At 41.3% G+C, this 26,391-nt stretch overlaps 1 protein-coding gene across 1 annotated transcript in view; it reads left to right on the top strand.

The window, feature by feature from the left end:
* Positions 1 to 26,391, top strand: part of LOC126470767 (glutaryl-CoA dehydrogenase, mitochondrial-like) — an 83,200-nt gene that overhangs the window by 23,623 nt on the left and 33,186 nt on the right. The window contains exon 2 of the mRNA XM_050098772.1: positions 18,040 to 18,259. Within this exon, the coding sequence (XP_049954729.1) occupies positions 18,040 to 18,259 (220 nt within the window). The remainder of the gene's footprint in view (positions 1 to 18,039; positions 18,260 to 26,391) is intronic.

Below are 26,391 nucleotides of genomic sequence, written 5' to 3'. Positions count from 1 at the left end.
AACTACTGGCAACAACAAATCAACAACTCAACCAATTACTAAAGATAACAGAAGTATTCAGCAATGATATAAATATGGCTTTTGGAACAGACAAATGTAAGAAAAATAGCATAGTCAATGGAAACCATGCTAAACAGGAAGATTACATATTGGATGACCATAGCGACTGCATAGAAGCGATGGATAAAACAGATGCCTATAAATATCTAGGAATAGATAATACAAATATTAAAGAAGAACTAAAAGAAAAATATAGACAAAGACTAACAAAAACACTGAAAACAGAACTGACAGCAAGAAACAAGATAAAAGCTATAAATACGTATGCTATACCAATATTGACCTACTCATTTGGAGTATTGAAATGGAGTAACACAGACATAGAAGCACTCAATACACTTACATGATCAGAATGCCACAAATATAAAATACATCACATACATTCAACTACAGAAAGATTCACATTAAGCAGAAAGGAAGGAGGAAGGGGATTTATCGACATAAAAAACCTACATTATGGACAGGTAGACGATTTAAGAAAATTCTTTCCAGAACGAGCTGAAACTAGCAAAATATACAAAGCACTCACTCATATAAATACATCGGCTACACCACTGCAATTTCATAACCACTTCTACAACCCTTTAGATCACATAACATCAACAGATACGAAGAAAGTAAATTGGAAAAAGAAAACACTACATGGCAAGCACCCGTATCATCTAACACAGCCACACATCGGTCAAGACGCATCCAACACATGGCTAAGAAAAGGCAATATATACAGTGAGATGGAAGGATTCATGATTGCAATTCAGGATCAAACAATAAACACCAGATATTACAGCAAGCATATTATTAAAGATCCCAATACCACAACAGATAAATGCAGACTTTGCAAACAACGAATAGAAACAGTAGATCACATCACAAGTGGATGTACAATACTAGCAAATACAGAATACCCCAGAAGACATGACAATGTAGCAAAAATAATACATCAACAACTTGCCATACAACATAAACTAATAAAACAACACGTTCCCACATACAAGTTCAAATGGCTCTGAGCACTATGGACTCAACTGCTGAGGTCATTAGTCCCCTAGAACTTAGAACTAGTTAAACCTAACTAACCTAAGGACATCACAAACGTCCATTGCCGAGGCAGGATTCGAACCTGCGACCGTAGCGGTCTTGCGGTTCCAGACTGCAGCGCCTTTAACCGCACGACCACTCCGGCCGGCCACACATACAAGTATGCACCACAAAATGTACTGGAGAATGATGAATGCAAATTATACTGGAACAGGACCATTATAACAGATAAAACAACACCACATAACAAACCTGACATCATAATCACCAATAAAAAGAAGAAATTAACACAACTAATCGAAATATCCATACCCAATACAACAAATATACAGAAGAAAAAAAAGGAGAAAAAATTGAAAAATACATCCAACTGGCTGAGGAAGTCAAGGACATGTGGCATCAGGATAAAGTTGACTTTATACCAATTATACTATCAACTACAGGAGTCATACCACACAATATCCACCAGTACATCGATGCAATACTGCTACATCCAAATGTATATATACAACTACAGAAATCTGTAATTATTGACACATGTTCAATTACCCAAAAGTTCCTAAATGCAATGTAACACACACCGTACAGTTAAAAGGAAGTCACACTTGATCAAGGTCCGCGCCACTTTCCATTTTTAACCAGACATAACGTCTGGCAAAGAAAAGAAATAATAATAATAATAATAATAATAATAATAATAATAATAATAATAATAATAATAATCTGATAGTTCAGTAATATTCACACCTGCCAGCACCTGCCTTTTTTGGAATTGGAATTATTACATTTTTCTTGAAATAAGTTTATATTTCATTTTTCTTACAAATCTTGCACTCAAGGTGGACTAGTTTTTTTCATATCTGGCTCTCCCAAGGCTCTTTGTAATTCTGAGGGATTGTCATCCACCCTACGTGCCTTGTTTCGTCTTAGATCTTTCAGCTGTCTACCAAATTCTTATTGCAGAATCACATGTGTTATCTCATATTCATCTACTTCCTGGTCCCTTTCTATAATATTGTCTTCAACTTTATTTCCCTTCCACATATTCCTTCTGTGGTGTCACCGCCAGACACCACACTTGCTAGGTGGTAGCTTAAATCGGCCGCGGTCCATTTAGTACATGTCGGACCCGCGTGTCGCCACTGTGTGATCGCAGATCGAGCGCCACCACAAGGCAGGTCTCGAGATACGGAAGAGCACTCGCCCCAGGTGTACGACTACTTTGCTAGCGACTACACTGACGAAGCCTTTCTCTCATTTTCCGAGAGACAGTTGGAGTAGCCTTCAGCTGAGTCCATGGCTACGACCTAGCAAGGCGCCATTAGCCTTACATAGTTTGATAGTATCGTATGAAATGTCTCATCAAGAACGTTGTAAACCAATGAAGAATTAAAAGATAAGTATTCGAGGAGCTGCATACTTTTCTTATTAGAATTCACTACTTATCCTGTTCCAGAATTCACGCCCGTCTGCGTTAGATTTCGGCCTCCTCTATGTACAAGGTGTTGGCACATTTGCCAACACATCACCTTCCAACTTCCAGCCTTCCATTCTTAACTTGGTAGTAGCTTGCCAACTGGGCTCTTGACATCCATACAGCTGCTTCTGTTTTCTGCAAAGGTCTCTATGATTTTTCTTTAGGCAGCATATGTCTTTCCTGTAGTCATGCATGCTTTTACAGCTTCATATCCCTCCCCTAGTCATTCCTGCTTTACCATGTTGCAATTCTGTCAGTCAGATGTTTTACACATCTGCATTCCCTTTTGACACCATCATTTACTGCATTCTTGTATTTTCTCTTTTCGGTCAGTTACATTCCATATCTCATGTGTTATCCAAGGATTTCTACTGGGCCTTTCTTCTTGCCTTTATAATTCTATGCTACTTTCATTATGCTACCCTTTCATTTTTTACTGTATTCCTTCTGCCTGTTTCAGTTAATTCGTAATGCTCCAAGTGCAATTCTCAACCACCTCTGGTTCCTTTAACTTAGGCAGCCCCATCTCCTTAATTTCCTGCTTTTCTGCAATTTCTTTAGTTTTAATCTGCAGTCTATAACCACTATATTATGTTCTGAGTCCACATCTGTCCCTTGAAATATTTTTCACATTGAAACCTGCTTTTCAAATCTCTGCCTTACTATTATATAATCTGTCTGAAACCTTCTTGTGTCTTAAGGTCTTTTCTTTGCATACAAATTTCTTTTCATTAAATCAAGTGTGGAAATGATGAAACTATACTCTGTGCAAAATTCTGCCAGGCTGCTTACCCTTCCATTCCTTTCCTCTAGTCCATGTTTTCCCACTATTTTTCCCATTTCCCATTTATTGCTATCAAATTACTGGCCCTCTAAATAAGGGGATACCAGCACCGTTAAACCATGCAATAGAACTGTGTGTCCTCAGCAAATCTAATAGCTGTAGTTTCCTCTTGATTTCAGCCAGTGGAGTGCCAACATAGAAAGGCCATATTGGTTAATATTACAATACCAGATCAATCAATCATCCCAACAACTACTGAACAACCTGCTATCTCTCTTCAGGAGGCCTACGTTAATCTGAGTCAGACACCTCTCACATGTGGTTACACCTATCGTGCAGGTAACTGTATCTTGGAGGCACACAAGCCATCCCACTGCACCAAGGTCCATGGTTGGCTTCATAACTTGTAGCACACCCTGATCCAGGTGAGAAAATCATAGCAAATTAATGGCAGAGGTTTCTGAATACTTAGAAGGGAATTGCATTGGACACTGACTTAACAGCATCCCTAATTATGGGGTCAAATGAAATGAATTTTCCAAATGGAACATAGTTTTGTGTTTGCAATAATCATTAAAGCTGACTAAGTGACTGCGTTATGTCCACACTGGCTGAGATCACAAATAGCTGAGGATTTTTAAATTTATGTGGCCTACAGATGTCTTCAAGTTAGATTGTCACATCCTATGTACATAAGTGACAAACCAGTTTTGCTGTGTTGTCACTCTGTTGCTTTTTTTGGGAGTAGCCTCTTTTGCTATGGATGATCAACCCACATGGCTTGCCAATGAGGTGTGTACTGTTATAGGCTGTTGATGGTATTGAACGTGAGGGAAGTGATGCAGTTTGAGCTGTACTGCACTTCTACTTTCAAATCTCCTGGCATTGCAATTTTCTGTGTGTGACACTTCCAAATCTGTATGATAGTCTTCTACTGTGTGATCATCTAGTTTTAATTACTCACAACAGAGTTCCTAAAATGGACAGTACCACTGTGCATTAGGAAGTTTGTATAGGACTGTTCAAATTCAGAATTTAAACATATAGAATCTGGTGTTTTTAGTCCTTTTGCTGCTTGAAATTATAGTAAAACATTTAAGTTTTAATGATTGCATCCATCAGCTGGTTGCTGTTAGGTACTGTTGATGAAGTTGATTGATATAATCATCAAAATTTTTAGTGTTTACTGTGATTTCACATGGCAAGATAACTGAAAACATTTTATACAAAGATCTTCATTTGTTTCATGCAGATGGCATTTACAGGTCAAACCACAAATATAGTACCTCATAATGTTGCCCCTGATGCTTCTGGCACTGATATACAACAAAGTGGCTTTCCTTGTTGACATATGACTGGAATAGGCCATAGGCAACAAGACTGGGTTCATTAATGGCGTATATTTTCTCAGTACCTTAAATATTTGTGTCTCTATCCATGACAAGAAATTGTAACGATTCTGTTATATTTTGACCTAATTTTTGTCTCAAAAGTTATCAAATGTTGCAAAATATTGATGAAGAGTATGAAGATGGAAGGGTTTGTGTTATAACCTTTAATCACCAATAATTGCGTGGATATTCAAACACACTCACTTAGAAGCAATAGCTGGTTACATGATAACAACTCAGTATCTCTTATTCGACTGCCGTGCCGTGACATGCGGCTGGCGCCGTTCGTAGCTAGGTGGCGCTCCCGCGCTCAGCCGAGTTGCGGAGCGCCTCTATCGCCGTTTGCGCGTACTGTTGTGGCGGCACTGTTAAATGTCATGGCACTGTCACAACACTTTTCCCCTCTTGAAGAAAAAAAAACACTCACTTCCTTGCAGACATGGACAGTGCGGAGACATCCATGGCCTCTTGTGAGGCCCCGAGAAGATCCTGCGGAGAGACACGAGAGTATGGTCGAAAATGTCCAGGACGGAAGCTCGTGCGTGGAACGTGCCTCCTGGATGAGATGGGTGAAAACTCCGGAGCAGAATCCATAGGGGTCGTGGACCTGGGGCTGTGCTCCAGCGAGATGGGTCCCGGAGAAGGCGGCGTCGCAACTGGGGACGGTTCCGGCGTACTCGGCAACGGTAGCGACGGCGGCTGCATCAACACGTACGGTAGATCAGCAGCAGCGACAAGACTGGCTTCTCGGGCTGGTGGAGGAGTAGGAAGGGGCGGTGGCACCGGCGTGGCCACCACTCATGGGCGCATCTAGTCGTAATCACGAACAACCATGCCGTCGTCCGTATGTATTTCACAAAGCCGGCGGCCGCGAAGAGCCTTGACCACCCCTGGAATCCATTTAGGGTGAGATCCATACTCTCATGCCCACATGTCGGCACCCACCAAGTATTTTCCCGCACTAGGGGACACAGCACAAGGCCTGACAGGGTGAAGCAGGTGCAGTAGAGTGCGCGGTTTGCGGCCATGCAAGAGTTCAGCAGGGCTGCGATCACCCAGAGGCGTGAAGCGATAAGAACTCAGAAATTGCAGCAGAGAGCCATCTGTGGATAAATCACTACGGAATTTTTTCATCTGGCTTTTGAAACTGCAGACAAGGCACTCGACCTCCCCATTCGATTGCGGATGGAAGGGAAGTGCTGTAACATGATGAATCCCTTGTCCAGTACAAAAATCACGGAAGGCCTGCGAAGAGAACTGAGGGCCATTGTCTGTGATGATCGTGGATGGAAGACCTTCTAGCACAAAGATTTTGGACAAAGCCAGCGTCGTCGCCGCAGTGGTGGACGACGAACATCGAACAACAAACGGAAACTTCAAGAAGGCGTCAATCAACAGAAGCCAATAAGTACCGAGGAAGGGGCCGGGAAAGTCAGCGTGCACCCATTCCCATGGCTGCGCTGGATCAGGCCATGGAGAGGGCATATAAACGTGCCTGCGGGCCAGGGACTTAGTCCAAGAAATACCCCAATGGCCTTCATGCAACAGTTTGAGAACATCTTTGAGAAGAGAGGCTGGCACCACGACCCATGGAGATGCACCATCCGTGGCCAGAAGAACAACACCATCACGAACAGACAGACGAAGGCGCAAGGCATGGTAGTTGCGAAGGGGATCCGATGCCCGGCCCTGGGTCCTGTTCGGCCAACCACGTTGAACAAAACCGATCACCTGACGCAGGACCGTGTCCTGCGCAGTAGCTGACGTGACCTGCGAACCTGTGAGTGGAAAACCCTCGACCGCACGACGTTCTTCCTCATCAATGTGGAAACAGAGTAGTTAATCACGATCGAAAACTGGGTCGGGGCCCATCGGCAATCGCGACAATGCGTCAGCGTTGGCGTGCTGGGCCGTGGGGTGATAGTGAATCTCATAGGGAAAACGAGACAAGTCTAAGGCCCAACGTTGCAGGCGGTGAGCTGCCTTATCCGGAAGCGACGCCGATGGGCTGAACAGAGACACCAGCGGCTTGTGGTCAGTGATGAGGTGAAACTTAGAACCATACAAAAAAAATGCTGAACTTTTTTAGAGCATAAATGATAGCGAGCACCTCCTTTTCGATTTGAGAGTAATGCCGTTGCGCATCATTGAGGGTCTTGGAAGCATAGGCAATGGGTCGTTCCAACCCATCCTCATACCAATGGGCGAGAACAGCCCCTAGGCCATACTGTGACGTGTCAGTCGCCAGAACCAAGTGCTGATCCGGACGGAATGTGGCAAGACAAGGCGCCGACTGCAAATGAGCCTTCAGGCGGACAAAAGCCTGCTCACACTCGTCGGACCAGCAGAAAGGGACGTTTTTCCATAACAACTGATGCAGAGGATGAGCGACCGCCGCCACGAATGGAATGAATTTGTGATAACAAGCAATCTTGCCTAGAAACGCCTGAAGTTCTTTGACCGTAGACGGCCGGGGTAGAGCGTTAATGGCCGCAACATGCTGACGTAGAGGACGTATACCCTCACGGGACAAGTGGAAACCAAGATACACAATGAAGGGTTGGAAGAACTGTGACTTGTCCAGATTGCACCTCCACCCAGCCGAATGCAAAACCCGAAATAGTGAACGCAAATTGCGAAAGTGCTCCTCAGTGGAGGCCCCCGTGACAACAATGTCATCCAGATAGTTTATGCAGCCAGGAACGGAAGCCGTGAGCTGTTCCAAAAACCGCTGAAAAATGGTATCCGCTGGTACTGATACAACCCACAAGGAGTGTTGATGACGAGAAATTCCTTAGAAGAAGCATCCAATGGCAACTGATGGTACGCCTCCGATAAGTCAAGTTTGGAAAAGAACTGGCCCCCAGTGAGCTTGGTAAATAACTCCTCAGGACGGGGAAGAGGATAAGTGTCAATGAGGCTCTGAGCGTTGACAGTGGCTTTAAAATCACCACACAATCGCAGACTCCCGTTTGGTTTAGAAACCACCACGATTGGTGATGCCCATTCGCTGGAGGTAACAGGAAGGAGAATCTCCAAAGCTGTTAATCTGTCTACCTCAGCCTTGACAGGTGCACGCAACGCTACCAGAATAGGGCGTGCCAGGAAAAACTTAGGGCAAGCTTTAGGTTTGAGTAATGTGGGCTTCAAAATCCTTGGCACGACCCAGACCAGCAGAGAACACGAACAAAAATTCAGAACCCAATCCATCCAGCTGTTGATACGGAATATCCTCAGATATGAGGTGCACATCATCATCAACGGAGAACCCGAACAACTGGAAAGCATCATAACCGAACAGGTTTTCAGTGCCCTGTCACGAACCGGCTCTACTGTGCAGGAAAAGTTAACTCCATAAGGGCCCTGTTACGGTGTGGCTAATGGCTGTAAAGTAATTTAGGAGAGCTGGCCATGATGTCTCCTTTGTTGATGCTGCTGTGTCTGCGTTGTCCTTGTGGCTTCTTGTTGTCTAGGCGATGATTCCTTGGCTGCTTTGGGTCCAAGAAAAAGGTGCGGGTTTTTTAATTATTACTGGACTATCGAAAAATGACGCAGTATTCCACGGTTTCTTTGTATCAAACACATTTATTGCAAGAACTATATGCACAACTACACTCAACCGCGGCCAACACACAAGTGGCCGAAAGCCCGTAGTAGACCAAAGAACACGGTCATAAGCTACAAAGAACGTACAATTCCAATATCGATTATTGATCGCCACACCTAACTTAGTATTATCTTAAGCAAAAGCTTTTATAACACGACTTTAGTGAATAATAAAATAAAGTGACGTCTAATAGTGTATCATAAAATAGAATGACGTCTATTCGTCAGTTCCATTACAGCCCGTATGATCCACTACATAAAATGTGAGGGGCCGAACAACAGACATGTAGGCAGTAGAAGCATCAAACTGCCCAATGATAGGAATTTTCTGTTTATTATAAGTTCTCAGATTTCGCGTAACTGGAGACAAGGGAGGGGAGCCCAACTCCAAATACGTGCGAGAATTAATGAGAGTTACTGCAGAGCCTGTGCCCACTTGCATGCGAATGTCTTTATCCAGAACACGAACAGTAACAAACAACTTATTTGTTTGAGAAAGCACACAGTTAACATCCATGTCCGATGCCTCGTCCTCGTCGACAGGAACTTTAGGGGACTGACACACAGAAGCAATGTGGCCTTTTTTCCTACATGAATTACACGTGGCCCAACGTTTTGGACACACGGCCCTGTCATGCTGTACGAAACAATGTGGACAAGAAGGAAGTGCGGAACAAACCTGCTTCCGTGGTTGCTGTTGTCGCTGCGAGCATTGCGGCCCAACGCGACGTTGCTTACGCGAGTGAACCGCCGCCACATCTACGTTCTCCTGTGAAACAGGCAAATTGTCCGGGTCGAAAGTTGACTGTACAGCGCCTACATCACACCACACATCTATTTGCGCGCCAGCAGTGTGAGACACTTCAAAGGATTGAGCGATGCTTAGAACTTCCGACAACGACGGGTTTGGCAGTTGTAGGGCACGTTGCCGAACTTCTTTATCAGGAGCAAGCCGTAGAATAGCATCCCTAACCATTGAATCAGCATAAGACTCATGATGAGTGTCCGTGACAAACTGACATTTCCTACTCAGACCGTGTAGTTCCACCGCCCAAGCCCGGTAAGATTGATGGGGCTGTTTACGACACTGGTAGAACGCCACGCGGGTGGCAACGACGTGTGTGTAATTTCGGTAATAGTTAGACAATAAGTCACACATTTCTTGGAAGGACAGAGAGGCAGGTTCCCGCAGAGGGGCTAACTGAGATAGCAGCTGATAGATCCATGGGGAAATCCAAGATAGAAATAACGACTTACACATAGGAGCGTCGACAACGCCGAAAGCCAAGAAGTGTTGCCGCAAACGCTTCTCATAATCCTCCCAGTCTTCAGCGGCCTCGTCGTAAGGAGAGAATGGAGGCGGAGAAGAGGAAGCCAGACAATGAGTAAGCGATGTCGACAATGCCTGAATAGCAGCCGTCAACTGTGTTTGTTGTTCAATGAGCGCTTGCATAAGCTGTTCCATGTCTGCCCCGTCACGAACACACAAATCCACAACGCAGTGAAAATATCCGACCTCGTCGCCAAAAAGTGTTATAACCTTTAATCCCCAATAATTGCGTGGATATTCAAACACACTCACTTAGAAGCAATAGCTGGTTACATGATAACAACTCAGTATCTCTTATTCGACTGCCGTGCCGTGACATGCGGCCGGCGCCGTTCGTAGCTAGGTGGCGCTCCCGCGCTCAGCCGAGTTGCAGAGCGCCTCTATCGCCGTTTGCGCGTACTGTCGTGGCGGCACTGTTAAATGTCGTGGCACTGTCACAACAGTTTGAGTCTTTTACACAGCAGACAAAGAGATAATGAAGAAAATATTTACTACAAAATAAGATTGTATGTTTTATTTTAGACAGAAAATTAGTAGTTATTTTTTTATTATCCTGAGCTGTATGAGAAAAGTTATTAACAATAGAAATGCTAGTTCTACATAGATATGTGCTATACTGTGTTCCCACTACACTGGGTTCATAAATGCCCATACAAAAACCTCTCTGCCCCTGGCAACAGGCTGGCCTCAACCTCCATCACTTTCACTCTCTACAACCTCCCTTGCTCTACTCACATTTGGTCATAGTAGTTATGAAATTGTTTTGCTGCAAAGGAAAACTTGATACATTCATATCTCTGCTCCACAGTAACCTGAGTTCTGTGGCCAACAGTGCTGACAGGTGACACTCAACTTCATGGGAAAAGTTGAGTCCAAACATATACATGAATAAGATGAAAAATACAAGTTTCTTACCAGTTTTGCTTCTGAGATAGTATTGAGAAAAAATAAGAGTTCAGTATACAGTCCAGTAAAAAGTTAATAGTGACAGAGTTAATCAAGTGAAAGGTAAATGAAACAATAAACTCTATTTTTTTAAAATTATTGTGGTTACAGTTCTATGTAGTTGGAAAGTTCAGTTAGTTGTGATGTCTTCATAGCACTTTTGGCAAGATGATGCCACTAAACTCCATAGCTGCTGTGATATCTTTCTGTACTATATTTTGTAGAAGAAATTTTGCAAAAGGGGTTGAGTCACTAATTTACGGTGACTTGGGAGATGATAACTCACAGGTTCAAATATCTTGTGACTTACGTATTCTCAGCAAACATGGTAGCTTACATAAATGAATTTCTGAACCACTGCTACAGCATTGAGTTCAATTAATAAAATGTCCTTACAGCAAGTCTTTGAAGCAACAGGGATCATTTTACAAAATGATAGTTGATGCTTCCTTTGTGTAGCATAGCAAATGACAGCCATTTTGGCCTTTTGAGACTATTACTCCTGTAATCTTGGAGACTAGGACTTAACAATTGAATGAACTCCTAATTCTGGATGGAGTGTCCATAATGGCAGTGGCTGCATCACCTACAATGGCAGCGTTATGTGGGATCAGGTGCCATGTCCTTCTTCACCAGTCCATGCTGAAGACCCCCTGCTGGCTGCTACTGCTGTCCTGTATCTTGACCATAAACAGTGGAAAGCTCCCACCTCTGAAAGCCTTCTGTTTGTTTCTGTCACAGAGGACACACTCCCATGTCTTTTCTCCCTTTCTGTTGCCCCCAACATATTCTCATTGGTCCCCATTCTTGCTGCTTTGTTATGACAGTAATTTTATCATTGTGTGGTTCAGAATAGTACAAAAAATTAGTGGTTATTTTCGCTGTCTAAAATAAAATGTTAAAATATTATTTAGCAATTAACATAATAATATAAGAGTTTACCTGGTATAAGAAACGATAGCCTCTCAAGTTTTCTGCCAGTGACAGATGTGTGGCAGAACCATTACAAAAGTGAATTACATACATTCACACAATGCACCTGGAACACCTCAAAATGTTGCTTTTGGTATTACCTGTAAGAGCCTCAAGCCCCTGCGTTTCTTGGAATGGCACAAATGATGATGGACATGGTAGTAGGGACACTAAAGCTTGTATCTCCTAAGACTGTTGGTGACTGCATTATTCCAAACTTTTTTATTGGCTCTCCTGTTTGTTTAGTTGTTACTGAAGTAGTTGATGGTGTTGGTGTTGTCCATGCTGAAGTTATTGCTGGTCTATTTCAGTTCTTATTGCTTGCATCTTCTCTGTGGAAGGGAATACATTGTACCTTATGAAATAATTATGGCTTATTAACAGAAACCATGGACCTTGCCGTTGGTGGGGAGGCTTGCGTGCCTCAGCGATACAGATGGCCGTACCATAGGTTCAACCACAACGGAGGGGTATCTGTTGAGAGGCCAGACAAATGTGTGGTTCCTGAAGAGAGGCAGCAGCCTTTTCAGTAGTTGCAAGGGCAACGGTCTGGATGATTGACTGATCTGGCCTTGCACCACTAACCAAAACGGCCTTGCTGTGCTGGTACTGCGAACGGCTGAAAGCAAGGGGAAACTACAGCCGTAATTTTTCCCGAGGGCATGCAGCTTAGTGTATGGTAAAATGATGATGGCATCCTCTTGGGTAAAATATTCCGGAGGTAAAACAGTCCCCCATTCGGATCTCTGGGCGGGGACTACTCAAGAGGATGTCGTTATCAGGAGAAAGAAAACTGGCGTTCTACGGATCGGAGCATGGAATGTCAGATCCCTTAATCGGGCAGGTAGGTTAGAAAATTTAAAAAGGGAAATGGATAGGTTGAAGTTAGATATAGTGGGAATTAGTGAAGTTCGGTGGCAGGAGGAACAAGACTTTTGGTGAGGTGAATACAGGGTTATAAATACTAAATCAAATAGGGGTAATGCAGGAGTAGGTTTAATAATGAATAAAAAAATAGGAGTTCGGGTAAGCTACTACAAACAACATAGTGAACACATTATTGTGGCCAAGATAGACACAAAGCCCACGCCTGCAACAATTGTACAAGTTTATATGCCAACTAGCTCTGCAGATGATGAAGAAATTGATGAAACGTATGATGAGATAAAAGAAATTATTCAGGTAATGAAGGGAGACGAAAATTTAATACTCATGGGTGACTGGAATTCGAGAGTGGGAAAAGGGAGAGAAGGAAACATAGTGGGTGAATACGGATTGGGGGAGAGAAATGAAAGAGGAAGCCATCTGGTAGAATTTTGCACAGAGCATAACTTAATCATAGCTAACACTTGGTTCAAGAATCATATAAGAAGGCTGTATACATGGAAGAATCCTGGAGATACTAGAAGGTATCAGATAGATTATATAATGGTAAGACAGAGATTTAGGAACCAGGTTTTAAATTGTAAGACATTTCCAGGGGCAGATGTCGACTGTGACCACAATCTACTGGTTATGAACTGTAGATTAAAACTGATGAAACTGCAAAAAGGTGGGAATTTAAGGAGATGGGACCTGGATAAACTGACTAAACCAGAGGTTGTACAGAGTTTCAGGGAGAGCATAATGGAACAATTGACAGGAATGGGGGAAAGAAATACAGTAGAAGAAGAATGGGTAGCTCTGAGGAATGAAGTAGTGAAGGCAGCAGAGGATCAAGTAGGTAAAAAGACGAGTGCTAGTAGAAATCCTTAGGTAACAGAAGAAATATTGAATTTAATTGATGAAAGGAGAAAATATAAAAATGCAGTAAATGAAGCAGGCAAAAAGGAATACAAACGTCTCAAAAATGAGATCAACAGGAAGTGCAAAATGGCTAAGCAGGGATGGCTAGAGGACAAATGTAAGGATGTAGAGGCTTATCTCACTAGGGGTAAGATAGATACTGTTTACAGGAAAATTAAAGAGACCTTTGGAGAAAAGAGAACCACTTGTATGAATATCAAGAGCTCAGATGGAAACCCAGTTCTAAGCAAAGAAGGGAAAGCAGAAAGGTGGAAGGAGAATATAGAGGGTCTATACAAGGGCGATGTACTTGAGGACAATACTATGGAAATGGAAGAGGATGTAGATGAAGATGAAATGGGAGATATGATACTGTGTGAAGAGTTTGACAGAACACTGAAAGACCTGAGTCGAAACAAGGCCCCGGGAGTAGACAACATTCCATTGGAACTACTGACGGCCTTGGGAGAGCCAGTCCTGACAAAACTCTACCATCTGGTGAGCAAGATGTATGAGACAGGCGAAATACCCTCAGACTTAAAGAAGAATATAATAATTCCAATCCCAAAGAAAGCAGGTGTTGACAGATGTGAAAATTACCGAACTATCAGTTTAATAAGTCACAACTGCAAAATACTAACGCGAATTCTTTACAGACGAATGGAAAAACTGGTAGAAGCCAACCTCGGCGAAGATCAGTTTGAATTCTGCAGAAATGTTGGAACACGTGAGGCAATACTGACCCTACTACTTATCTTAGAAAATAGATTAAGGAAAGCCAAACCTACATTTCTAGCATTTGTAGACTTAGAGAAAGCTTTTGACAATGTTGACTGGAATACTCTCTTTCAAATTCTAAAGGTGGCAGGGGTAAAATACAGGGAGCGAAAGGCTATTTACAATTTGTACAGAAAGTAGATGGCAGTTATAAGAGTCGAGAGGCATGAAAGGGAAGCAGTGGTTGGGAAGGGAGTGAGACGGGGTTGTAGCCCACGTTGAGGTTCGCCGATGACATTGTAATTCTGTCAGAGACAGCAAAGGGCTTGGAAGAGTAGTTGAACGAAATGGACAGTGTCTTGAAAGGAGGATATAAGATGAACATCAACAAAAGCTAAATGAGGATAATGGAATGTAGTCGAATTAAGTCGGGTGATGCTGAGGGAATTAGATTAGAAAATGAGACACTTAAAGTAGTAAAGGAGTTTTGCTATTTGGGGACAAAATAACTGATGATGGTCAAAGTAGAGAGGATATAAAATGTAGAATGGCAATGGCAAGGAAAGAGTTTCTGAAGAAGAGAAATTTGTTAACATCGAGTATAGATTTAAGTGTCAGGAAGTAGTTTATGAAAGTATTTGTATGGAGTGTAGCCATGTATGGAAGTGAAACATGGACGGTAAATAGTTTGGACAAGAAGAGAATAGAAGCTTTTGAAATGTGGTGCTACATAAGAATGCTGAAGATTAGATGGGTAGATCACATAACTAATGAGGAGGTATTGAATAGAATTGGGGAGAAGAGGAGTTTGTGTCACAACTTGACTAGAAGAAGGGATCGGTTGGTAGGACATGTTCTAAGGCATCAAGGGATCACAAATTTAGCATTGGAGGGCAGCGTGGCGTGTAAAAATCGTAGAGGGAGACCAAGAGATGAATACACTAAGCAAATTCAGAAGGATGTAGGTTGCAGTAAGTACTGGGAGATGAAGAAGCTTGCACAGGATAGTGTAGCATGGAGAGCTGCATCAAACCAGTCACAGGACTGAAGACAACAACAACAACAACAACAACAACAGGAAACTTGAAACATATACCAGAATAATTGTCAGTTTGTCAGGACATTACATGAATAATGTAGACCTGAGTTCAAAATTTTTTGAACCTCAATTATTTGCATAGAACAGATGATAGAAATGTACTGAACTTCATTTCAGGTAAGGGAACCTTTAATGGACCACCAATCATTGAAATACCTGTATCAATGTGCATGTAGAAGAACATTGCATTGGCATAAATAAAGATATTATGTTTTGTGGCTTGGGTACCAAGGAGAACTTTCAGGGCTGTAGAACTAGCCAATAATGTGTTGCTCAATTGAAATTTTGGTATCCCCACCAGCAGACAAATGTATGGACACAGAGGAACTGCAGTGGGTTCTGTGGTAGAGTAGTGCAGAAGCTATCATGGACGTCATGTGTGGAGTGTCATATGGGCAGAACTGCTGACTCAGGTGTTTACTTGCCAGGGACAATAGGTTGGGCCAGTGAGTTCCTATGGAGTGATCGACTAACACTGACCTGACTTCCACATTGCAGCATGCTCTTGTTTCCACATGTTATTTGTTTGGTAATTCATGCTGGTTGCATTTCGTGCTTTTCTCCTTGTGTCTCTACGTGGTGTTTGGACTCCCTGTTCCCCCATAGATCAACTTGCACATTGAGTTTATCCTCTTCTGTGGTCCAGCTTCCAGGCTCCCGGGTTGAGTGCCCACAGTTGGCTAGATTAGTGACATTTGTGCTGATGGCTATGTTTTGCAACATTGTCGTGCCTGTGCAGATACAAAAGAAACAATTATGTTGAAGTATGGTTTTTCACTGTATTAAGTGTTGCAAGTATTAATTCTAGATTTGCATAAGGCATTTGGTTCTGTAAATCATACAGTACTTTTATCCAAATTAGCGGTATAATAGCAGTATCACTAAAATTCATAAGTTATCTCTGAGATGGGAGACAGTATGCTAAACTATCTTATGAGAATGGAAGTAAGAATGCCCCACAGTAAAATCAGTATACAAGACTCTCAACTTTGGAGTTCCCAGGGAAGTATTCTTAGATCATAAAACTTAAAGCTAGTGAACTATGCTGCTGATACAGCATTTATTATCCTCAGCCACAATTAGCAGATAGCATTCCAAAACAATAAAGACAACTTTGAACTAATCATGGAACATCTGATCATGAATAAACTTATACCGAATAAGGCCAAGACTGTTGTGATAAAGTTGGTGCTCAATTGCAACCAGTCTCAAGTGTATATAAATATTGAATCACTGTCTACGGTTGAAACATCCAATAAACATAAATTTTTAGACATTGTTATTGATGAGTGTCTTACATGAAAAGAGTCTGTCAGCTACATCTGTAAAGAGACTAGCTGAAATATTTGGTTACTAAAACACCTGAAAAATATATAACTCCTCCTATTATTAAACAAATGCTCTATGGATTAATCCCTTCTCATTTACAACACGAGACTGAAATTTGGGGTGGAGCACCCACAGTCTACATGGATAAAATATTCAGGCTTCAGAAGATACTAGTTATGGTTATTACTACTGTAAGCAAACACTAGTCATGTTGGGACTATATTAAGTATAATTTATTGACTATACAATAAAGGTATATGCTTATGACAATTATATTTGTAAAAGAGAATGATGCAATAAGCATAATGAATAGAGATTTTATTAATGCAATACATGAACAAGGTGTATTCAAATAACTTAGGGGAATGCAGCTGGGTGACGACATTCTATACACTGGGAGAAACTAAGGTCTCATAAGGTGTTGTTATTATGATACTGAGTAACAAAAGTGCTACAAATGAAAGTCCACTTGCATTTTATAATAGGTTGCCAAATAATGTAAAGCAGCTCTGTGGAAATTTCTTTAAGAGCAAGTTGAAACAGCTGTTAATTAAAAGACTTTTATATCAACTCAGACATTTCTGAACTCCATTATCAGTAGTATTACTTTTGAATGTTGCAGTGTATTAGTGGCATTGAATGTTTATATAATGGCATCTAATGTGCTTCTATTTTAGCTTATGTATTCCTTATATGTACAACATGATATCATCATTGTAAGTGTGCAGTAATTAAAATGTTCAAGGCTGTAAAGGTATCATAGACAAATAAAGGTTAATAATAATAATAATATCATTTCTTATGCTATAAAAATCCTACACTGGTGCTTTTCTACGTTAATAATCATGCATAATAATATTGTATTGTATGGAACTGAGGACCTAGAAATGATGGAGAGGCTTCGTCCCTGCCATAGCCCACAGTGGTACACAATCCCACAACAGGTTACAGCAGTCCACTCACCCCACCGCCGTCCCACACCGAACCAAGGGTTATTGTGCGGTTCACCCCCCAGTGGACACCTCCCCTCCCCCAGGAACATATGACACCAGACGAGTGTAACCCCAATGTTTGCATGGTAGAATAATGATGGTGTATGCGTACGTGGAGAAAGTGTTTGTGAAGCAATCGCTGACATAGTGTAACTGAGGCAGAATAAATGGAACCAGCCCACATTTGCCAAGGCAGATGGAAAACCGCCTTAAAAACCATCCTCAGACTTGCTGGCACACCGGACCTCGACACTAATCCATTGCATGGATTTGTGCCGGGGACCGGCATGGCTCCTACCTGGAAAGCAGTGCGTTAGGCCGCAAAGCTAACCGAGAGGGCATGCATAATAGTACATACCTGTAGCTATATTTGGGTATTTCAGACACATCATATTGTCATATGCTTGTTCCTTAATACTATCTATGATGAGTTTCCATTGTGTTGATTTCTTTTGATTTGAAAAGTGTAATTGTAATACTGCATCTATGTTTATGTAACTTATTGTCTGTTCAGGATAAGCAATGCCCCAGTTGCAGATATTTTAATTATTTGGGCAAAATGTGAAGACGGCAAGTTACGAGGATTCATTGTGGAAAGGAATGGAGCCAAAGGATTGGCAACACCCAAAATAGAAGGCAAATTCTCACTTCGGGCATCTGCTACAGGAATGATCTTCTTAGATGAAGTTGAAGTTTCAGAGAAAAACGTTCTTTCTGGTGTGACCAGTTTCAAAGTAAGCTTGAATTTTGTTTTTGTCATGTGTCACCATAACTCACTACCATGATCCTTAATCTTATACCAGAACATACTGAATATGGGCAGAATAATTCAGTCAAGAATTGCAATGTGTGAGACTGACAACTACGTTGCGACACCAACCAAGAGCAGTATTTAATTCTTTGTTAAATGAGAATTGTGTGTTGGTAGGAACAAGTGTCATGTTTTGTGTATGCATTAACTCAGAACAGCAAGAAAAATTTCTTTATTCTAGTAGAAGCATCTTTAGGCAACAGATGCAAAAGTTACTTTATTTTCTACAATTTTCTTCTTTATTATGCCTGTAATGTCTAGAACTTCCTTTAGATTCCATAGATGAGTGTATTTTAATTCCCTTAGCTGAAGTTTTACCCAGCAAAGCAATCCAATTATCTGGCCAGGGTGCCGGTGCCCCTGTGTTCATGCCCTATAAGCAAGGAGGGGAGGTAGTAATGGTGTACCTTCCAGTACTGTTACAAGAGGAGTGCTGTCACATGCTAAATGTCTATACTCACATCTAAATGAAGTACCCATTTAGAATAAGACCGGAATTGGGACACATAGTATATCTCACCTTGGCTGCTCACAGTGGGCAGCAGTAAGAAGGGCAATATCTGGAAAACTATCTTCCCCAGTGACATCGCTATTTTCTACGTGTGTATCTGTTGATTCTTTGCTGCTGTTTCACTGAAGGATGACAATGCTGACTTTTTGTTTGAATCTGTGCTGAGTGATTTTATTTATATTTTCAGTTCCTTGGCCATCAAAGTGTGTCTCCTCCACTCAACATCACACACTTTTTTGGCATGATACGTATACTTTCAAGTCTTCTAAGGACACAGCAGTAAAAGATAATGTCACAGCCACATAAGCAAAGTGACACTGTGGTCTAGTGGTTAGCATTTGTGGCTAGTAATGCCAAGGTCCTGTGTTTGATTCCCAGTGACCATCTCAAATTTTTCGTAGGTGGAAAGGTTTGGCAGGAAACCCACTTAGCCTTGTAATGCCAACTATAACCAGAAAAATTGATGCATAAATCACCAAAGTAGTGTTACATCAAAAGGTATGCACCAAGCTAGATGACAAACAACATTTATTTATTAGCAGCAGAGGCATGAGCTGTTAAGTTTTTCAGGTTAGAGAGTAAGATGTGTGATGTATCATGATTATCTTTGCAAGATTTCATAACAGTTCTGTAGTATTTAGGTCTAGATGGCATGACAGCAGTAAGAAGGGACATTTTTGGAAGAGTTTACCAATTGAATAAAGAGAAAGTGTTTGTTGCTCCGTAATTAATGTGAAAGTTTGGTTTTCTTTGTCTCTACAGATTTGTAGTTTTTTTGCCATTTCTACATGATAGTCTGAAGTTTTCCTGTTGTAGTCACAGAGGAAATGTGAACAAAAAATAAAACTCTGCAGTCACAACAATGAAACGCTCTCTGGCACTGTTGTCCGATGACACTGTTCACACATTGCCACTTTGCAATATTTTTCACAGTGTAGTGTGTATGGATCCATGGCTCATCTAAGTAAACCATTGGTCACTTTATGCTAATGCTTCATTTTATAATTTTTTTTAAAAGTCTGATATCATAGGCTTTTTTGCCAGTATGTTCATGACTCATTCATTCTAGCAACTTCTAAAATCAAATCCCATAGATGGAACAGTTTTTCTTAGAGTTTCTTTTCTAGTAGGGAAGGCTAATTCAGTGAAACAACAGCTGTGAAATTTCTGCAAAGATTGTATTTCCTTCCATGGCCATAATATTGCAGCAATTTATTTAGATCACCAATGAAATATTTATTGTATGCATTTCTCTAATTCTGTTTTGGGGCACATACTTGATGTCCTACTCCACTTGGCATCATATCCCTCCTTCTGTAATTTGCACACCATTCCCTAACTGAATGCATCTTTTATAACCCTCTGTGTCAGCACTATCACACTTTCCTTGTTTTCATTGCCTGTAATATTAACGATGTTAATAGCAAGTAGTCATGGCTTTCCACAAAGGTATTTTCTGCAGTCCCTTTTTGTGCTCACACTCTGAGTTGGACTGGAACGTTACTGTAACAAGTCACATCGCCAAGTAGTTCCCATTACAGCCAGGTAACTGATTCACCTTGCCGAGTAATACAGAGTGCTTATTGTAATTGTTGAATTCATCAGTCTGAAGACTGACTTGTTTTCCTGTATAAACTTTTTACTACCTGCATAACTACTGCACCCTACATCAATTTAAACCTGCCTACTGTATTTAACATTGATTTCCTCCTTCAATTTTTACCCCTGACACGTTCCTCTAGGCCAAATTAAACTATTCTTTGATGCCTCAGGATGTGTCTAATCAATCTCTTTCTTCTGTTAGGCAAGTTTTGATGTTAAGCTCTTTGATGTCTAATTCCATTCAGTACCTCCTTGTTACTTATCCAATCTATACATTTAATCTTCAGGATTTTTCTGTAGCACCAAATAAGCTTATATTCTCTTTACCATTTATTTTCTTCATTTCACTTCTACATGACACCACACTCCAAATGAATACATTCATAAAAGGCTCCCTAACACTTAAATTTGTATTTGTTGTTAACATCATCTTGCTTTTCAGGAAAGTTTTTCTTGCTATTGCCAGTCTCTGTGTGTGTTCGATATTCACTCTGTATGTTCTAAATATTCTTGTCAGTTTTATATTTTCTTTTGAAATATGATGTAACAACTGAACTCTAAAACATACACTATAATCTAATCATCAGATGAACATGTTAACTGTTGCAGAGGATTGGTTTTCATGATCTCGCTAATATCCAAAAGCCACTCATTGTGAGAATGCAATTGCAGCAGTGCTAGACAGGGAGCAGTGCTGTAGGTTTTGTGCCATTTTATTTTGAGACTACAGCTTGCTGTAGTTTGACAGAAAGCATGGCAAATAGATGGATCAGGCTGAATGCCTTCTGTTTTTGTCCAAAGTGTTTTGTACATTTGGGTACAAAAATCTTCAGTAATTATCAAATTTATGTGTGCTTCAGAGGAATTAGAAATTCAGAGAAGAAGAAAGTTGCTTTAAATCTACTGCTGTCTTTTGAATGCATGGAAATAAAATATTCAAATTCATAATAGTGATTATGTATAAAACTATTTTTGTGTTTAGCAGAATATAAGCAGAGTTTAGTTTCTGAGAGGATGAAACGTACAAGGGTATACTCTGCAATGGTTTTAAGATAATGACTGAATTCGATGTACCATAAACTGGGTTAAATTATGCAACCTGGGTTACTTTACACACTTCCCATTAAGTTCTGTGGGGTGCTGCCCATGGCCTGTTTTGGAAATTCTGAGTAAAATGGCTGCTTAGATAATACATAGTGAACTTTACTGGATTGAAAAATCATGACAGTGTTGTTCATACATCATGATGCAGGATGATAAATGCAGTTAATTGGATGTGAGTATCTTTACGTATTTTTACATTGCTTAGAAACTGTCATTGCCATGTCATAGTTATGTGGAACAGTAGGTGAAACACTTTTTTAGTGGAGACATTTTACTAGCAAGCTGAAAACAAGCAAAGGTGTGTGACTTTTGCTTGGGTGGGGATAACTTTACGACGACTGCAAACAAAAGCAGAAAATAAGGATACTGAGGAAATTATTGGACAAGTGCTATCTTATGATGAGATTCAAGTTAAGTTCGTGAAGATGACAGGTGACTCAACATAGACATTTGTATGGTCTGATGTTGGAGATATCTCCAAAATCAATAACTAGGGGCTACTTGATGAACCTGTGGTATTACAAAGATGATCTTTGTAGTTCAAAGAACACCTGCAATCTTTCATGTACATATCCAGTCTTTATTGAAGTGAAATCAAGGTTAGTAGTGCCTCATCCTGCTATAGAAATACTATAAAAGTGAAGGTGAGAAACTCATGCTCCAGACACAGCAGAAACATTATTTTCAATTTACATAATAAAAACTTAAAATTTAAATGACTTGCCATATTGCATTTATCCTTGTAATAGGTTCCAACAAGTCAATAAAGCTATGAAAAGTGTCATGCCACTTCAGATTTCTGTTTTATTTCCATTTAAAATTTCCAGACATGTGTAAAGTTATCCATTATAAGGCAATACTGCCAAATATCTTGCAAAGTACACTGAAGAGCCAAAAAACTGGTACACCTGCCTAACATTGTGTAGGGCCCCCGCAAGCATGCAGAAGTGCCACAACATGATGTGGCATGAACTTGACTAATGTCAGAAGTAGTGCTGGAGGGAACTGACACCATGAATGCTTCAGGGCTGTCCATAAATCCATAAGAGTATGAGAGGGTGGAATCTCTTCTGCACAGCACGTTGCAAGGCATCCCAGATATGCTCAATAATGTTCATGTCTGGGGAGTTTGATGGCCAGTGGAAGTGTTTAAAGTCAAAAGAATGTTCCTGGAGCCACTCTATAGCAATTCTGGATGTATGGGGTGTCGAGTTGTCCTGCTGGAATTGCCCAAATCTGTTGGAATGCACAGTGGACATGAATAATGGATACAGGTGATCAGACAGGATGCTTATGTATGTGTCACCTATCACAGTCATCTCTAGACATATCAAGGGCTCCATAGCACTCCCAACTGCACACGCGCCACACTATTACAGAGCCTCCACCAGCTTGAACAGTCCTCAGCTGACATGAAGGGTCCATGAATTAATGAGGTTGTCTCCATACCCTTACACATCCATCTGCTTGTTTCCAGTCATCAACAGTCCAATGTCGGTGTTGATGATCACAGGTGAGGTGTAAAGCTTCATGTCGTGCAGTCATTAAGGGTACACGAGTGGGCCTTCAGTTCCAAAAGACTATGTTGATGATGTTTCATTGTATGGTTCACACACTGACACTTATTGGTGGCCCAGCATTTAAATCTGCAGCAATTTGTGGAAGGGTTGCACTTCTGTCACGCTGCACTATTCTCTTCAGTTGTCGTTGGTCCCGTTCTTGCAGGTCTTTTTCCAGCTGCTGCGATGTCAGAGATTTGAAGTTTTACTGGATTCCTGATATTCACCGTACACTCGTGAAATGGTCATATGGGAAAATCCCCACTTCATCGCTGCCTCGGAGATGCTATGTCCCATCCCTTGTGCACCGACTATAACACCACGTGCAAACTCACTTAAATATTGATAACCTGCCATTGTAGCAGCATTAACCGATCTAACAACTGCACCAGACACTTGTTGTCTTATATAGGCATTGCCAACTGCAGCGCCATATGCTGCCTGTTTACATATCTCTGCATTTGAATATGCATGTACTCTTTGAATGGAGTAACTTTACACACAATGTTGTTAAAACATGTCATAAACACGATTTCCATTCATTTTGAGGCTACAATTGCCCTTAAGAACCAGAATGATATACAGAAACCCATTTATATCAATTATATAACCAACCACCTCCCCCTTTGAACCATAGACCTTGCCGTTGGTGGGGAGGCTTGCGTGCCTCAGCGATACAGATAGTCGTACCGTAGGTGCAACCACAATGGAGGGGTATCTGTTGAGAGGCCAGACAAATGTATGGTTCCTGAAGAAAGGCAGCAGCCTTTTCAGTAGTTGCACGGGCAACAGTCTGGATGATTGACTGATCTGGCCTTGTAACACTAACCAAAACAGCCTCGCTGTGCTGGTACTGCGAACGGTTGAAAGCAAGGGGAAACTACAGCCACAATTTTTCCTGAGGGCATGCAGCTTTACTGTATGGTTAATGATGATGGCATCCTCTTGGGTAAAATATTCCGGAGGTAAAATAGTCCCCCATTCGGATCTCCGGGCGGGGACTAATCAGGAGGACATTGTTATGAGGAGAAACAAAGCTGGCGTTGTACGGATCGGAGTGTGGAATGTCGGACCCCTTAATCAGGCTGGTAGATTAGAAAATTTAAAAGGGGAAATGGATAGGTTAAAGTTAGATATAGTGGGAATTAGTGAAGTTCGGTGGCAGGAGGAACAAGACTTTTGGTGAGGTGAGCAAGCAGTAAAGGAAACAAAAGAAAAATTTGGAATAGGCATTAAAATCCATGGAGAAGAAATAAAAACTTTAAGGTTCGCTGATGACATTGTAATTCTGTCAGAGACAGCAAAGGACTTGGAAGAGCAGTGGAACAGAATGGACAGTGTCTTGAAGGTAGGATATAAGATGAACATCAACAAAAGAAAAACGAGGATAATGGAATGTCGTCGAATTAAGTCGGGTGATGCTGAGGGTATTATATTAGGAAATGAGACACTTAAAGTAATAAAGGAGTTTTGCTATTTGTGGAGCAAAATAACTAATGATGCTCGAAGGAGAGAGGATATAAAATGTACACCGTCAATTCCAAGGAAAGCGTTTCTGAAGAAGAGAAATTTGGTAACATCGAGTATAGATTTAAGTGTCAGGAAGTCGTTTCTGAAAGTATTTGTATGGAGTGTAGCCATGTATGGAAGTGAAACGTGGACGATAAATAGTTTAGACAAGAAGAGAATAGAAGCTTTCGAAATGTGGTGCTACAGAAGAATGCTGAAGATTAGATGGTTAGATCACACAACTAATGAGGAGGTATTGAATATGATTGGGGAGAAGAGGAGTTTGTGTCACAACTTGACTAGAAGAAGGGATCGGTTGGTAGGACATGTTCTGAGGCATCGAGGGATAACCAATTTAGTATTGGAGGGCAGCGTGGAGGGTAAAAATCGTAGAGGGAGACCAAGAGATGAATACACTAATCGGATTCAGAAGGACGTAGCCTGCAGTAGGTACTGGGAGATGGAGAAGCTTGCACAGGATAGAGTAGCATGGAGAGCTGAATCAAAGCAGTCTCAGGACTGAAGACCACAACAACAACAACATAACTGACCACACTTTATAAAATCAAGAAAACACAAAAAATGTGTTTATAGTATCTCCAGTTGACAGTAATAGGAATATTCTTAGTTTTGATGTGAAAAGGAGAAAAATAGATGGAGGAGAATGAAATACTTTTTTTGTGCAATAAGAAAAACTATTGGCTCTGGCCAGTTGTATTAAGACAATACATGTTACTGATATTAAGCTTGCAGTGACTCATAAATGATCATCATTGTGTTGTTTTGTATTGTATTGTATTGTATTGTATGTTAACCGGGGGCCTAGAAACGACGGAGAGGCTCCATCCCTGCCGCAGCCAGAGTGGTCCACAACCCTACGATGGCCACCACGGTCCACGTCACCCCTCTACCGCCCCACACCAAACCACTCTTTCAGGGTTATTGTGCGTTTTGACCACAGCTCTGTGGTCTAATGATTTTATCAACCAGACTGACCATCTTCATCTTAATGAGGGTGACAGCATGGTCTTCAGGAACTACGGTTACGACATTCATCAAATAAATGGAGTGCTTTCAAGTGAGAATCACAATAAGACCACCGAAAAAAAAGTAGGAAAAGAAACATGTCTTCTTGCCATTCTGTGGGTCCATGTTGAGCAAGGCAAGCCACCTACTGAAAAGACACAAAATCAAATTGATCTTCAGGTCTCTGATAAATATTCGGAAGTCCTGAGACCAGTTAGAGATGGAGTAGGTCGCAGAATACCTCGGGTCTACAAGATGGCTTGCGAGTGCGGCCAGTCATATGTTGGAAATCGGTATGAATGGTAGAACAATGCAGACAGAAGAACAAGAGGCTTTATCGCATACACTACCTTGAGAAATCGACTTTAGCTGAACATGCTTTAGAAAACGGTCGCCTGATCAAATTCGATGAAACCACTGTTGTGGCTCACACTAATGACTTTTGGGACTGTGTAATTAAATAAGCCACTGAAATAAAAATCACCAATAACGCCCTTAATGGAGATGACCTCCTGCAGCTCAGAATGATGTGGAACCCAGGGATCACATGGTTGAAGTGGGCATATTGAATGCCAAGTCAAATTATGCCCATATATGGCAAGGCTGTGAGCACCAGTGATATTAGCTGGCAGCTAGCATATATAAGGGTGTACCAACAGCCCACTGGCAGTCATACCTCTTGAAAAAGGCCAATGAGCACTTGGCTGAAAGCTTGTGACGTTCACCTGCTTTGTTTCTTCATTG

Source organism: Schistocerca serialis, chromosome 3 (assembly GCF_023864345.2).
Source record: "Schistocerca serialis cubense isolate TAMUIC-IGC-003099 chromosome 3, iqSchSeri2.2, whole genome shotgun sequence".
NCBI lineage: Eukaryota > Metazoa > Arthropoda > Insecta > Orthoptera > Acrididae > Schistocerca > Schistocerca serialis.
Note: the sequence above shows the minus strand (reverse complement) of the source record. Positions and strands in the feature narration are given on the sequence as shown.